Here is a 16,721-nt window from a genome sequence, read left to right as displayed (position 1 = left end):
AAGCAAAACAAGAGAAACAATAAGAAGTGGACGATTTTTTCTCCAATATTCATCTCTTCTAAAGTATTAAGATGTGTTCATCTGAATCCACTCTGGAAAATAAACCTGGACCAAAAACAACAGATTTATAGAATTAATATTATTTATCTGTTCACTACTTTGTCATGTCTTGTCTCTACTAGTGTTTTTATTCTATGATTATTAAATTATATATGTACATACACATATTGTGAAGACTATAATATTATATTATAACATAATAAGTTACTTATTTTATTATTATTATTATTATTATTATTATTATTATTATTATTATTATTATTGTTGTTGTTATTAAAACTACTTTGCCATTTTATTTCTGCTAGTACTTCCCAATGTGCAATTGTGTTCTTTGCACAACTGATTTTTTTTAAAACAGTTTTTATAGTTATGTTATTGTATTGCTTATTTATTGCTTTTTTTGTGGTATTTCTTGTGTGTATGCTCAGTGTTGTGTTGCTTTTGGAACCTCAATTTCTTGAGGGTTCTGCCCAAAGGATCAGTAAAATTCTACCTAATCTAATCTAATCTAATCTAATCTAATCTAATCTAATCTAATCTAATCTAATCTAATCTAATCTAAACTAATACCATCAAAAGAAATTCAGCAGAATCAATGACACTGATCTGATTAAGTGTAACAGAACTTTTGAGGTGGAAACACAAACCACACAGATGAACAGGAATTCATTTACCAGAGAATTAAATACCAGGTAATAATAGTTCCTGGGAATGTTGGTGGAAAAAGGGATTTAGTGAAATAAATCATGTTCAGGAGGTAAGAAAAGGTTAATATTTGCTGTTCTAATAACTACTGTATTTTTACTCTAGTCTTGTATATGTTCTCTAGTTTCACAGAACTGTTAAATGTGTTAAATGCAAAACAATGAAAGGACTGAACTCTGACTTGAACCTGGTTTAGTACAAGCAGCAGCAGGAGATAAAATAAGACACTAGGTTTATTTCCAAGTCTGGTTTTACACAGAACACAGAAGCTATGAGAGGTTTAGCCTTGGAATTATGTTTAGGAGATCCAATCTTAAAAATATATCGCTTTTTAGTCCATGTAACATTCATAAACACACACAGAAAACTCAGTCAATGTCAGCTGTTTGCATCTGTCCCTTCACTTCCGTTTAAAATAAACACCTGCTAACAGGCTAACTCAACCACAGCTAACCCGAACACGGGGCATTAATATGGGTTTATGTGTGTGAAGCATTTTTCGGAAAGTATTCACTGTATTTTTACTGTTTGTTTCTTGGTTTACAGTCGGAAATGGAAAGAAAAGATGAAATGACCTCATTTAGCTGCTAACAGGCTAATGTAAACAGTAGCTAGTTAGCTTAGCCTCTCGGTACCGACCTGAGAAAAAAGCTCCGGTTCGGTGTCACAAGGCGGGAGCAGCTCTGTCTGTCAGTACCGGAACACGGCTCCACCTCAGACCCCGTTAAACCGGTGAAGACTCCCGTTAAACTCCGGTTTCGGACTTCATTTTAGTTGCTAAGCTAACCGCTAACGGACCGGACACCGCTGCTGGCGCTGCGTTCAGGTCTTGAAGGCAGAGTGGGAGAAATGGCAACCATTGAATGTGCAACTTTTAAAAGTGAAAATGCAGTTTTCTTTTTTATTTCGACAGAGAATCTCTATATTCAGTAACATTATCTGACAGTAAACATTTCCCTCATTAACAACGTTACTGATTAACAATTGACGTGATTATTGTCAAACTGAATGTTAGGACAGCTTCATGAAAGTAGGAGATAAATGACCTTTTTTTTTTTTTTTTATCATACTGTGAGTCAGGACTGTCAAACTCATGTCAGCTCAGGGTCACATACAGCCCAATTTGATCTCAGCAAAATAATAACAAATAAATAACCTATAAATCCAATCTCTTTTTTTTTTTTTTCTCTTTTTGTTTTAGTGCAAAAAAGTACACAATATTCAGCCTCAGTTTATCGTTCACACATGTGCATTACCACTTACAGATCACAGCAGATGCGCAAACACACAAAACATTTAATAACAGGCAGAATATCAGTAAAATTATGGTTATTTTTCTTAAGACATTTCAGGTTGTTCACGGTTATTTAGATTATTCAATTTTTTTTTCTGAAAGGAAAATATGTAGATGTAAACATTTTCATCATGTAATTTAACTTTTTTCACAGTAAAACATAAATTAAAAAAAAAAAAAAAATCAAGTAATTTGGGGTTGTCATTATTAATAGGTTATCATAATGCTGGTCTTTATGTGGAACCTGAACTAAAATGATTTTAACACACCTTGATAGTTTGGAAAGGTCAGTTTCATGTAATTTTACTTTTTTACACAACAACAAACAGCTGAGTTTGTAGCTGTCATTATTCATAGGTTATTATGATAGTGTTTTACTGGTTTGCCCCACTTTAGATCATAATGGTCTGAATGTGGAACCTGAACAAAAATGATTGTTAATATCTTCAGTGTAAATATTGCATTTCACAAATTCATCCCATGGGAGGGTTCGGACCCTTTAATGGGCCAGTTCTGGCCCATGGACCGTATGTTTGACACTCCTGCGCTATGCTGAGTTACATCACCCTGGTTAAAATCAAAGTTACATTGATTTATGGTGTTTTTAAGGGATTTTCAGACCCATGGCCTGTTATTTGGAAAAATTTAAAAGAGTGATATTCTGCTTTTTTAAATGGAATTCTTCATTTTCCAACATTTCCCTGTGGTCTCCATAAACTGTAAATGCTCTGCTTGGGTCTGAATTCTTCATTCATTCAACTCCCCAGGTCCATCTTCAGCCCTATTTCTGAGTAATGACACCAGAAAGGTGGTTTGGAGCACTGGCCCTTTAAATGCACATGAGCCACTTCAGGCCCCGCCCCCTCCAGGTTGTTGGCTGTGCTGCTCTGTCCCATTCAACCAACAACTGAACATTTTAGGTAATGGGCTCCAAGTTTGGACATGTTTTCAGTTTTTCCTACAACCGCTGCTGCTGATAAACAATTGTGGCGTACTCTGAGAAATGTTCGTCGGAAGTCTTGACCTTATGTGTGCAAATGTCATGATGTAACTAGCGATAAAACGTACAAATGAAGCAGGAATTCAAACAGGTTGTAGAAATCCACTGGATATTTTGACCAAATGAATATAAAGATAGTTTTGCAGCAGCTGGAGGGTTCAAATTCAAACTGTATGAACTATTAGGGTCCAAATACACAAAGAAATGAAGCACAGACTAATAAAAGTGGGTTTAGATAAATATGAGCCCTTTAAATAGATGATTTGGGAACGATCAGGTCTGGAGAAATAAAACCAGATACGGTCTGTGCTTGATTCTGTCAATCTCAGACCGCATACATACACTGACGTCTTTTTTGCTTCTGTTTATCAACTAAAACAGTGACCGACAACGCCAGTGTAGTTCTATTTAACAGGTTACATGAAGAAGACATAAAATCAGTTTGATGAATTTCACCTTTTTACTGAGTCAGTATGCTAACATTAGCATTAGCCTACCTCTTAGCCCTCGGGCTCTATTAGTTCTGCCCCTTTTGTCCAAATATGGTCACTTACAGCTCTGAAAACCCAACATAGGAATGGAGAAAATGGTTTGTGAGTTTTATATTGAATTCTATCAGTTTTATGTTACATTAGTTCATGTTGGTTTTGTCAGTTTGTCTGTTTTATTTCTGTTATGTCAGTTTATCTCGGTTTCCAGAATCCATTTAGAGTTCTACTTCTGTGCTTCTGTGGAAAACAAGTACAACCAACAAACACTGTGATGTGATCAAATCTCAGACTCACCATCTTTTAGCACAGCGACCTAATAAAGAGTCATGTGTTACTATAGAGAATTCACTCTATAGTAGAAACCATGAATGTGCAATGAACCTTTTATTGAAACAAAGCATAGAACCAGTCAAAACATTTACAGAAAAACATGACTTTTCCTTAGAGATGAATATGAGACAAAGTCCAGCGAAAGACATTTAATATTGTGTTCCTCGTATCAAAAGCCTTGTTAAATACACATCACAGGCCTCTATGAGCTTCATCAAAGTTGATCATACTAAGCAACGTTAAGAAGCAACAAGACAATATGAACCATAGAAATGTACATCAGAGTTCCCCTTCTCAAAGTTTTAATGACGGTGATTATACTGTATGTAAGATAGAGGATATGATGAAGGCCAGGCGGATTAGAAATTGCCATCTAAAAGTGTATAAAGGTGTTTTAAACATTTATTACATCGGTCAGTTGTCTCCCCCAGGGGTTCCATGGTAAGTCAAACTCTCCAAGTTTTCTTGTTCCAGGTGAGTTTTTACTTTGAACAGACAAGATAAGCCAGCAGAAATACAGAAAATAACATTACTTACATCAGCAAGAGAAAGCAACTTTTTATGTGATGACACTTGTGGTAAATGAGTTTGTGACATTTGGTGAATGAGAGGATATTTTCTGTGCGCATAACATACGAAACTAAAATTCACCTGGTCCTGATGAGAAGGTCAATCCAACCCACTCACAAGTAACTCTATGATGCATAAATGACAAAACATGATTAATCAGGGTTCATTGGTGGTTATTCTCTTGTAATATTGCTATGTTTGAACACACAATCTTGGAAACTGTTCTCACTTTTTACACAGCTGGCCTGTTCGTCTCCTTCACAGGCACATTCATGTTCTGCACGCTGAGCCATTGAGGTGAACGACTCTTCACAAAGTTCACACTCGTAGGATTTATCCCTCATGTGAGTGCGCTTATGATTCCACAAGTTAGAGTATGACCAAAATATCTTCCCGCACAGCTCACACGGGATAACCATTTCCCTGGTGTGACTTAAGTGGTGAACACGTAAAGTCGATGAAGATCTGAAAGCCTTCCCACACTGGTCGCAGGTGTACGGTTTCTCTCCAGTGTGAATGCGCTGGTGTGTTCTGAGTTCAAACACTCTAGCGAAAGCCTTTCCGCATTGATCACACATGTATGGTTTCTCTCCAGTGTGGATGCGTTGATGTCTTCTGAGGCTACCCACTTGAGTGAAAACCTTCCCACACTGGTTACAGGTGTATGGTTTCTCCTGATTGTGGATGCGCTGATGTCGTCTGAGATCGCTTGCATCAGTAAAGGCCTTTCCACACTGGTTACACCCATACGGTCTCTCTCCGGTGTGAACACGCTGATGTCTTTTGAAATCGCCGACATTGGTAAAAGCCTTCCCGCATTGATCACATGAATATGGTTTCTCTCCAGTGTGAATGCGTTGGTGTATCCTCAAGAGATGTGCATTGATAAATGTCTTTCCACACTGCTCACAGCTGTACCGCTTCTCTCCAGTGTGTATGCGTTGATGTAATCTCAGGTGGCTAGCTGCAGTGAATGCTTTCCCACACTGGTCACAGCTGTATGGTTTCTCCCCCGTATGGACTCGGTGGTGTATTCTCAGGTGGTCTGTGGTGGTGAAGCCCTTACCACACTGGTCACAAATGAATGGTTTCTCTCCAGTGTGGGTGAAACAGTGTCTTCTGAGGTTTCCGGCACTGGTGAAAGCCTTTGGACAGTGGCTGCAACTGTATGGTTTCTCTCCAGTGTGGATGCATTGATGAATCCTTAGGTTGCCTGCAATAGTAAAAGCCTTCCCACACTGGTCACAGACATGTGTCTTCGCTTTTATCTTTGCTGGACTCTGTGGATCTTGAACCTCAGGGCTTGTCAGTTTCTGAACTTTACCATGACTCTACATAGGCAAAGAAACCAAGATTACAAACAGTAAATGAAACACAATAATGACACTAAGGGGTTAAAAAAAGAGCAAAAATGCACTCATACATTTAACAGTTCAAATGCTTTTAATGAAGTCAGTGAAATATGCCATTAAAGGTCATAATCAGACAAAAATAACCAAAAAAATCAAACAAAATGAAAATGACTTAAGGCATAAAGGCATGACATACAACGCAAAAGAAAAAAACAGCAAAAAAAAAAACCAAAACAAGATGAAAAGTGTTTTGCAGTACACAGATACCCCATCATATTTATACATGTCTATATTCGTATCGTGTGTTAGACATGGATGGGGTGTTGGCAATATGATATACTTTGTACATTTTGGTCACTTCCTGGAAACACAGGAAGTGACTGTGTGTCAGTGTTCGTGGATTCTTTTGAGTCTTATTTTTGTTCATACATATTCAGTGTACTGTCCACTGCCAGAAGGAGCTAAAATATAAGAAACTGTACTTTATAGATGCAAGTTTAATCCTTGAGTACATCATGAAAATTAAGTCGAAGCTACTGGACGTTCCATTAATCACCACTTATCCACAGTCATAAAATTACATACATGTGAGTAGAGGTATCTAGTATTTTAATATAGGAGTCACTTTCCTTCACTAACTTCAGATATTATTCACTCATTACTTTTAAATAGACTGAAGCTTCTACTTCAAGATAAAATAAGAAATATTTCTGTTCATTGAAGCTAAAAATAGACTTGTTGCTGCCACTCTTCATGTCTTAGGTTTGTTAAAAACCTCAAAACCAGAACTCATCCCTGTGTTTTATACGCTGGAGTTGGATGGACAGACTGAAACACTGGTATTCTTTTATTTCTAAATAATTTAATGTCTGGTTCCTTCATATTTACTGGTCTACATCATTTGGAATGACTTTAATAATTACAGGCTCCGGTTCCAGGGTCTGCTTCCTCTTTTTGTTCCCAAAGTCAAAACCGAACTAGGAACTGTGAAGTCAACACATAAAGTTCATTTTGACTTTATTTGTGCACATTTTTTGTAATTTTTTAGTTTTTTCTGTTAACCCTCAAAGCCCTAAACAGCCAATGGGAACCAAAAGCATTTACAGAGTTAAAATGTTTAAAAGTTGAACTGATAATAAGTAAGAAATGGATAAAAGTAAAGGTTAACTTATTAGAGTCAAGACATTGTGCATAAAACATAAATGAGAACACATCACAATGATTCTCAGTGAACTATGAAACATACTTTATTCACAGCAGAACACAGAAAACAAGTTTAAACTGAGAAAATGGGCCATGTTAGGAAAAAGTCAGGAGAAAATGAGCAAAATACTTTAAAAATGAGGGAAAAAAACCCTGAAATATGGCATAAAGCTGAACAGTTAGTTGTAAAACAAGGAGAAAAGAAAGAAAATATTTAAAATATACAAGAATAAATGAAGCATGAAATTTGAAATATGATGTAAAAGTGAACAAATATGTGTATAATAAGGAGAAAATTAACACAAGCAGGGTTCAGTGTTTCCGAACATCCAGAACCTGCATTTAGTCTTTAAATCTTCAAAGACCAAAACCAACAATGTTTAATACCTGTTGATCCACTAATCTTATTAATACATGTAAATAATTGGTGTAAAATGCAGTTTGTTGTCTTTTCATGGTCATTACTTACATTTGGAAGTCATTTGTTTGTGATTAACGCTCTGGAGTCTAAGGGTATTTTATCGATTCCTACACTTCATTAAATTCCCCTTTTAAGGTTCGTGCAAAGAACACAAAACTCAAGTTTTTTATAACAAAATGTTCAGTTGAATCTAAAGGTATTTTCACACTGGGTATCTGGATCCATTGTACATGGACACATTCACACCTTTCCCACAGATGTTGCGTTCACAAGCACGTACTGCAGCCTGTGCCCGAGTACGGAAGGAATTCTGTCACTATCTGACAAACTGGGAAGTTAGAAGAGGACAAACCCTGACGCTATCAACCGAGCGACTGTTCAGGCCTATTTCTGTCCTAGTTCACCGTAGAAAGAGATAATTCAGCCCAAATGCAGAAAGTTTGAAATAAGATGAGTGAAAATGTTTAAATCTGATGTGAAAACACACCTTCACAAAAATAATGGAATATATGAATAAAATAATAGATAAATAGAATAAATGTGTAAAATTACATTTTGTAACTGTTTTTTGATCAGAAATGTGTCATACTTTCACCAAATGTTTCTAATGTGAATAAATGAAGCTGAATAATGACTTCATATATGATATTACATTCTAGTAATACAGTAAACTGATTAAAATTAACATTAAAAAATTAAGACAATTACACAACTTTTCTCCCCTCCCCTATTATTGTAGTCATATGTTTCTCTACTTTTGTGAATCTCAGACTTTGTTAAAACCTATTTCAACCAAAACCACATGACTGAAGCTGTGTTTTCACTACAGATTGGAATGTTTTCACTGATCTGTCTTCAGATTTTCAGCCTTTAGCCTGAATGATCTCTTTCTACAGTGAACTAGGACAGAAATAGGCTTCAGTTCCATAAAACTGAGCTTGAGCTGAATATTTACCTAAAACACTTGGGTTTTGTGTTATTTGGGATGACCTTAAAATGGTGAATTTCAGAAAGTGTACAAATCAACAGGTGCTTGAGCAGATGAACACCTGGTTGTTGTCGTCCTACTGATCATCTCCTCACCTCCTCTGATGAATCCATCCTCAAACCGGCTGATGACGGACGGCCCTGAACGCCTCCTCCAGTTTATCTGACACGTCCACCAAACAGGAAACACAAACACAACACAAAGTCAGGGTGTGCTACAGGGTTAACGACTGTTTCTGCAGTTATTGTTGCTATTATAATTTTCTTTTCCGTTTTTATCTTGTAATTATTATTGTTGTGCTGCTACTGGAACCTTTATGTCCCGCAGGAATCAATAAAGTTCTGTCTAATCTAATCTAATACTTGTGGACGATTCTGTGATTTGTTGTTGAGGAAAATGCATAAATACACATGATCTGATTAAAAAAAAAAAAAAAACGACTGAAAAATTTATTTATTCATTAAAACAAAACAGCTATTGTACAATATGTACCAGATAAATGGTATCCGTATAAATAAATTACATATGGATAAATTATACATATACATATATATATATATATATATATATATATATATATATATATATATATATACATACATACACACACACACATACATATATATATATATATATATATATATATATGAGATAATGACACAAATAAATGATTTCTTATCTTTCACCCTTTCCCTTTTTCAGTTTTTAGGACATTTGATGATAGTTTAGATTGAATCTGTTTCTTCAAAACAGGAGATGAGGCAGAAAAAAAAAACATCTGTTCACATCTGGAATGTATTTTTTGCTGTTCATTCAGAAACACATCAGGACAGAACGAACCCACAGCCTGGTTTCCTCCTGTGCCGATTCATTTGTTTTAAGTCTTTTTTTTTTTATTTTTATTTTTTTTTTATTTAAGTCGTAACTAGAAACCGAAAATGAAATGACCTCATTTAGCTGCTAACAGGCTAATGTAAACAGTAGCTAGTTAGCTTAGCCGCTCGGTACCAACCTGAGATAAAAAAAAAAAAAAAAGCTCCGGTTCGGTGTCACAAGGCGGGAGGAACTCCGCCCGTTAGTAACGGAACACTGATCCGCCTTAGACTCCGTTAAACTGGCGGAAAACCCCGTTAAACTCCGGTTTCAGGCTCCATGTTTAGCCGCTAAGCTAACCGCTAACGGACTGGACGCTACTGCCGGTGCTGCGTTCACGTCCTGTAAGCAGAGTGGGAAAGCTGAACGTCCTCCATAGGAGCGGGTGCAACGTGAAAATACACAAAACTCCATTCGCTGAACCTCTAAAGTGTATAATAAATAGGTTTTCACACATAATGAGACAAAACACCAGCTAATATTGAGGTAAGATGATGGAAAACGTAAAAATAAATGAAAATGAAATGAACACAAATGAAATGGTGACAATATTTAATCAAAGTAAGGTTATATTTTTATATCATTATAAAATAATGTGGCAGCACTGCAAGTCCAATTTACAGCTACTGAGTTATGTGGGAGATGTGGTGTGGGGGGTTTGGCCGGGGGTGAGAGAGGGGGTAAAGTGTTCATTCAACAGCCTCGGTGTGTGGGGATTCAGGCTGTGACTCGACTGGTTCTGGCCTGAATGGATCTGTATCTTACATGAGAGCAGCAGACCAAGTACTGCTGCGTCGTCAGTAAACTTAATGATGTAATTGGAGGCAGAGCAGTCATGAGTAAACAGAGTGTATAATAGTGGGCTGAGCACACATCCCTGGGGGGCCCTGGTGCAGACAGATACGGTAGATGAGGTGAATTTGCCTGCTCTAACACACGGAAAAGAGGTGATTAAAAAGTCCAACACCCAGGATGTATTTAGGCCCAGATTTTGAAGTTGGAGAATCAGTTTGTTTGGAAAGATTATGTTGAAAGTCAACAAACAGGAGCCTAGTGTCGTCTATCAAAAAGTGATGATGAGTGGATGTTGAAGAAAAAACTCCGCTGATGCCTTCTTCGTTGATATGATTGATTATAGATTTTATTACAAAAAGATCAGCATCAGAACAGGTACCATGGAACACCTGGTGGACACTTCAGCCAAAGTCCCCCGATCTGTCGTGTCACTCTCTTGTACAGGTTGGCTGTTTTCATAAAATGTCCTGCTAAAGGGGTACATTCAAGTTCACCTGAAGTTAATGATTCTTCCCAATCTAAACAAACTCCACACCCTAGACCCCTTTAGCGCACAACATCCCAAATGTCGTAGAACTCGCTCAGGTCATTGACCCAGATTACCTAAGGTATTTCAGATCACATAAGGTAGTTCAGATACTTCACTAGCATCTATGTTTTTTCACCCAAGATATTCTAACAGGTTGTGGAGCAGAATCGCAATAGCATCCTCAGTTGACCTGCAGACCTTTTTCACAACTTCTGTATTTTTGACCGGAAATACGCAATCATTGCATAATTCTACTTTCTTGTCTGTAAGGGCAGCTATGGCACAAGCGAAGAAGAGGTTATGTAGCGTTCCAGGTTCGTCTTGTTCTGCCCAAAGCAGTCGTATCTGTCTTTTCATTCTTTTCCTGTGGACAGTGAGGTTAGGCGGAAGTGGATTCAGACACAAACGTACATAAACACAAACGTTACTGATGATAGCATTGGGCTAACAATACTGTTGCCACACTGAAGACGTCCACTTGGACAACCCTAAACAGAACAAAGTGATGCCATAATGCTTCATTCAAAACAGACTATGATGCTTCAATACATTTTTTATACATTAGACATAAATGATGTCTACGTAAACATCCTAATAACTTGTCCTTCTAGCAGTTCAGAAACAGCCTGATCGCTCTCTACTTGATATTTATGGACAAATTCCTCGTGGAAAGATTTGTGCCCTTTATTGATTTTGTTGTTTTTGGTTACGGAGTTTTTGTCAATAAACCTTGCAACATCAGCAAACGTATCATTTGGCAAATAGGTCAGGCAGGTCGTGTGCACTCTCTTATCCATTTTGTCTCATTGTGTTGATGCTCGGAAGGAAGTCCTTTTCTGTGACGATTACGAAAGTGTGAAAAAGGTCAGTAGACTCAAAAATAAGCAGCAGTTTTGCTGAGTCTAATGTATTTGATGAACATTTGTTTTTTTCCTTTTCTTCAGTAAATATTGATGATTGTTCTAAGTTGTGTTGACTAAATTTTGCTTTTATGACGTTCATTCATTCTGTCAGACATCTGTCTGTGATGTAACATCCAATTTTTTGTGTAATATTGACTAAATGTGACTTAAATAAAGAGAAGAAATTGTTGTTATTATTTACAGGCTTTTATGTTAATATTTAACTGGTCTGATCCACTTCAGAGTGAATGACACCGTTGGGGATTGGACCCTTGGTTTTGGCCCAACACCATGGGGTGTTTGACACCCCATGCACCTTGACAAGAAGGTAAATATTTTTCACTAGATTTGTCACTAAAAGGTTGTGAAGATTCCCAAATATAGGAACAAAGTCTGAGTTGTGTATCTTTCAATGTCCTTAGAATTATAACCAGGTAAGATAGATCAAGAAAAAGAATGACTTCTGAAAATAACTTTATTTCTCAAAGTAATGACTTTCTTGAAGTACAACTTATTTTTCTAAAAAATGACTATTATGGACCAAACCAGTCTAATCCAGACCACAGGTGGTTTATAGATTCAATCTGGGGTGAATTTACACAATCACCTTCTAAACATCAACAATCCCCTGGTTTACTTTACTTTTCAACCACACAACAGGAAGTGACCTCTTTTAATTGAGATTTGTAGTTTTTCAGCTATAAACGCTTGCAATGTACCGTGGATACTTAGTATATTGAACGGTTTATTGCAGGGCTCACCAACACGGTGCCCGCGGGCACCAGGTCGCCCGCAGGGACCACGCGAGTCGCCTGCAGGCCTGTTCTAAAAATAGAACTAGTTCAGGGTTCTCCAACACGTTGCTCGCGATCTACCGGTGGTTCGCCAAGGGTCAGTAATATAAGAACACAAAGTTGATTTGTCATTTGGTAGAACAGGTCTAAATTTCCACCCAATCAAAATTACAAGTGCCCCCTCCCGAGATTAAACGGTAAACTAGCTGTCAATCAAACTTTAGCGCTGGTTTGCTGCCTGTCATTAGAGAGGGGCGGGGCCCAGGATGAGCCAGATGCCAGGCAGGAAGTGGGTTTAGCCCCACAACGATGTGGGCTGAATATAATCAGGGAGTTATTTTCACCAACAATGAGGCACGGACTTCTGTTTGACAAATGTGAAAGATGTGTGTGTGTGTGTGTGTGTGTGTGTGTGTGTGTGTGTGTGTGATCTGTGGCGCGTTCTGGAAGTCAGTAAAAGATGCAACGTGGAGCGGAACTTCACCAAAGTTCACAGTAACTGTTCTGGAGATTCCCCAGTGGGAATCAGCCTCCGTGAAGAGAAGGTAAAAGAGCTGAAAACTGCAGTCCAACAACAACAGTCCATGTTCACTAAACTGACCAGGACCAGCTCCAGCAGAGGCATCAGTAAAGTGGGTCACATCCTGGACCAGCACAAACATATGTGCACTATCTGTGCATGCGCTCAGACAGCTGCAGTCGGACCTGAACAGGTGCCTCTGCGTTTGACTCCAGTGTGATGACTGTAGAAGTGACGGGGATGGTGCATTTATGTGCACAAAGTTCTGGTTTTAATTAATATGTTTTGACAGCATATGTGAATTTAGAAAAGGTCAAATCCTTCAGAAAAACAGCAGCACATGCTGGTGAAGTTTGTGTGAGTGACAACGTTCCTTTTCACAATTTCAAAGTATTAAAAATGCACATACAGGTGTGTATTATTTGTTTTTAGTAATTCTATAAAAATATGCAGGATTGTTCCATTTCATAATTTTTGACATAGTATGAAAATATTTAGGAATACGGCAGCAAATGCTTGTATTTGTTTTTTTCTACTTTTGATTTTCTTAATTAAAGTTAAATAATAGTTTCATATTAACACTTTTTAAGTATTGTAAATGTTAAAACAAAGATATATAAATAAATAAAATAAATGAAGAGCACAAACATACAAACGTATGATACAAAATATATGTATGTATGAAAAATAGCTATCAAAATAAATGTTGCTAAATTAGAGTAGCCCTCCGGCAACTTCATTAGATAAAAGTAGCCCACAGAAGAGAAAAGGTTGGTGACCCCTGGTTTATTGTAAATGATTTATTCTGATGAACATGCTGTATTTTTGTAACTTCACTGTTTCTGTAGATATTTATACTTGACGCCATAAACAAACAAAAAAATACAATAATTTTCACTGTATTGAAAACACAGAATAGATGAACAACACAAATCATATTTTTTATGACTTCTACAATCAGACATAAATATATAAAAGTATGATCTGCTAAACTACATGTTGATGTAAATAAGTTCTTTCCATTGGTTGAGTCCATGTTCTTGGTGTCCCTGGTCCTTCTGTACAGACTGAGTCCAACTGTTTATTGTCTTTTTAGTGGATGAACATGGTGTTATTAAATACATGTTCGTTCATACATATGTGTTACAAAACATGTTTGGACACAAACACATTTTGGCCTGGATCAGAGTCTTTAAAATGTCTTCTGGTTCCAATCCACTTCAGTGGATTTATGCAACCAAAGTACCAGACTTAAGGCTCCCCAAAGAGGTCAAGGGTTAGACAGGATGTTGTTTCAGTGGTTGAACCATCAGTAACAAACCTCCATTAGGTTAAAAACACAGTATTTTAGGAACAACTCACCATGGTGGCCAAAGGTTGAAGGTAAAATTGCCATTGCACTCACAAAACCCAATTTTGGCCAAATGGTCCACAATCATTACCAGTACAACCATCATGTTGAAGTACCTCTTCAGTGAGAACTAGTTAAACTAACACTTAGTCTATTATCTAAAAAAGACTGAAAGCTCCTCTCACCTATTTTACATCTGTTCTATTTGAGTCCTACATGGGCATGTTTAGAACGCTCATGTTTAGTGCGAAGAGTGGCGGTGGGGAAGGATCTGTCACATTGTCTGCACTGGTAGGTAATTTTCCTGGTGTGAGTCTGACAGTGATGGCGCCAAGAGTCTGGTGTCCAGAATATCTTCCCACACACTTCACATGGGATCACCATCTCTCTGGTGTGTATGAGTCTGTGCTTGCGTAAGTTACATGAGGTTCTGAAAGCTTTCCCGCACTCGTCACAGCTGTAACATTTCTCACCAGTGTGGATGCGGTGATGTACTCGGGCTGCAGTTGCTGATGCAAAAACCTTCTCACACTGGTCACAGGTATAGGGTTTCTCTCCTGTGTGGGTGCGTCGATGTGTTGTGAGGACGCTTGCTGTTGTGAAAGCTTTTCCACATATGTCACAGCTGTACAGTTTCTCTCCGGTGTGGATGCGTTGGTGCTTCGTGAGGTCGCTTGCATGGCCAAATTTCTTCCCACACTGGTCACAGCTGAATGGTTTCTCTCCAGTATGGATGCGTTGGTGTCGTCTGAGGTCGCTCATTTGGAGGAACTTCTTCCCACATTGGTCACAGCTGAATGGTTTCTCTCCAGTGTGGATGCGTTGGTGTGATCTGAGGACACTTGCTGTAGTGAAAGCTTTTCCACAGAAGGCACAGCTGAAGAGTTTTTCACCAGTGTGATTGTGGCAGTGTATCCGGAGTCCACTTGCTCTTGAAAAAGCCTTCCCACACTGGCCACAGGAGTAGGGTTTCTCTCCAGTGTGGATGCGTTGATGTTTTGTGAGATCACTTGAATGGAGGAAGTTCTTCCCACATTGGTCACAACTGAATGGTTTTTCTCCACTGTGGATACGTTGGTGTTTTGCAAGGTCGCTTGCTTGGAAGAAGTTTTTCCCACATTGGTTACAGTTGAACGGTTTCTCTCCAGTGTGGGTACGTTGGTGTTTCGTGAGGTCACTTGCTTGGATAAAGTTCTTCCCACATTGGTCACAGTTGAATGGTCTCTCTCCAGTGTGGATACGTAGGTGTGTCCTGAGGACACTTGATGTAGTGAAATTTTTTCCACAGAAGTTACAGCTGTACAGGTTTTCACCGGTGTGGATCCGATGGTGTATTCGAAGTCCACCTGTCGTTGCAAAAACCTTCCCACACTGGTCACAGGTGTAGGGTTTTTGTCCGGTGTGGATGCGTTGGTGTTTCATGAGGTCGCCTACTTTGGTGAAAGCCTTCCCACACTGTTCACAACTGTGTGGTTTTTCTCCCATGGGGAGGTGACAGTGGGCTCCACTCTGCTCTGCAGTAGGAAGTGACATGCCAAACTGATCTCAGACCTGTTTTGTTGCGTTTTCAGGAGCTGGGAGATCTTTCACTTTGTCTTCTTGCCCTGATTCTGCACCTATAATGACAAGAATTAAGTAAATGAATGAAGTGCAAAAGACAATCATCAACCATAACTGTATTTTCCATCAGTACCGTTTCATTAAGAGTTTGCTTGTTACATTTACAAGTTTATTTCAGTAATAGTTAAGAGGTAAAATAAGGTTAAAGCTAAGGAATTGTTTGAACCATAGTAGCCAAACTTTTATCGTCCCAATTTCTGTTAGTGAGTGGCTTCTTTCCACATGTTGTTCAACAGCAGAGAATACTTACACATGATTTTAGAAATTTATCTAACGTGAACAAGCACACAAGTACAAATTTTACCTTTACATGAACTTTACATCAGATCCTTAAATCTTTTTTGGTAAATCTGATTTATTAACCATATTATTATTTATATCATATAACTACATCAGAATTCAACACATTGGTGACATGTCTGAAAAGGCTTTTCATTTTTAGGACAGAAATCCAGAACAGGACTGGGGCTGAAATGTGTTCGTACCAATAACTGTTTTCTTGTTTTATCAAAGTAATAAGTTGTTTAACTCACAGATGAGGAGGAACTTCAATCATAAAAGGACTTCATTCCTACCAATCTGAGGTTGGAAGGAAACTTGACTTTTGTCTGCATTGATCAAATCATAAAATAATGAGCTTTATCCTTTATTCAGTGACTGATACAGTCTGTGGATACATTGTGTTTTTAACCCTTTTGTTTGGACAGTATGAGATTCATGGGATTAGTGTTCTGATCATTTATACCAGTCACAAATGGAACAAAAAGAAGCAAAATGAGCCTCAAATTGGTAATAAATAAATAAATAAATAAAGCTAAAATTTAAAAAAAAAAAAAAAAAGTCACCAAAGTAAAAAAAAAAATTACCCCCCCCCCCCCCACACACACACACACACAAAGGATGAATCACACAAAAACAAACTG

General features: G+C 37.8%; 3 protein-coding genes across 3 annotated transcripts in view; all 3 read right to left on the bottom strand.

Annotated features, from left to right (window-relative positions):
- The window catches only part of LOC115432728 (zinc finger protein 420-like), a 597,943-nt gene that overhangs the window by 378,024 nt on the left and 203,198 nt on the right, over positions 1-16,721 (bottom strand). The gene's annotated exons all lie outside the window — the stretch shown is intronic.
- The window catches only part of LOC115436212 (uncharacterized), a 66,492-nt gene that overhangs the window by 12,301 nt on the left and 37,470 nt on the right, over positions 1-16,721 (bottom strand). The window contains exons 6-8 of the mRNA XM_030158991.1: positions 14,386-15,717; positions 4,680-5,781; positions 1,405-1,537 (exon numbers count right to left, since the gene is read on the bottom strand). Of these exons, the coding sequence (XP_030014851.1) occupies positions 1,405-1,537; positions 4,680-5,781; positions 14,386-15,717 (2,567 nt within the window). The remainder of the gene's footprint in view (positions 1-1,404; positions 1,538-4,679; positions 5,782-14,385; positions 15,718-16,721) is intronic.
- On the bottom strand, positions 4,015-9,623 carry LOC115432532 (gastrula zinc finger protein XlCGF17.1-like). The gene is made up of 3 exons (XM_030153422.1): positions 9,427-9,623; positions 8,510-8,576; positions 4,015-5,781 (listed from the first exon to the last, which is right to left on the bottom strand). Exons 2-3 carry the CDS (start codon positions 8,525-8,527, stop codon positions 4,624-4,626), a joined length of 1,176 nt encoding a protein of 391 aa, XP_030009282.1. The 5' UTR covers positions 8,528-8,576; positions 9,427-9,623; the 3' UTR covers positions 4,015-4,623.

This window comes from Sphaeramia orbicularis, chromosome 2, assembly GCF_902148855.1.
Source record: "Sphaeramia orbicularis chromosome 2, fSphaOr1.1, whole genome shotgun sequence".
In the NCBI taxonomy this organism is placed as follows: Eukaryota; Metazoa; Chordata; class Actinopteri; order Kurtiformes; family Apogonidae; genus Sphaeramia; species Sphaeramia orbicularis.
The sequence above is the reverse complement of the archived record's forward strand: the minus strand, read 5'-3'. Positions and strand labels throughout refer to the sequence as shown.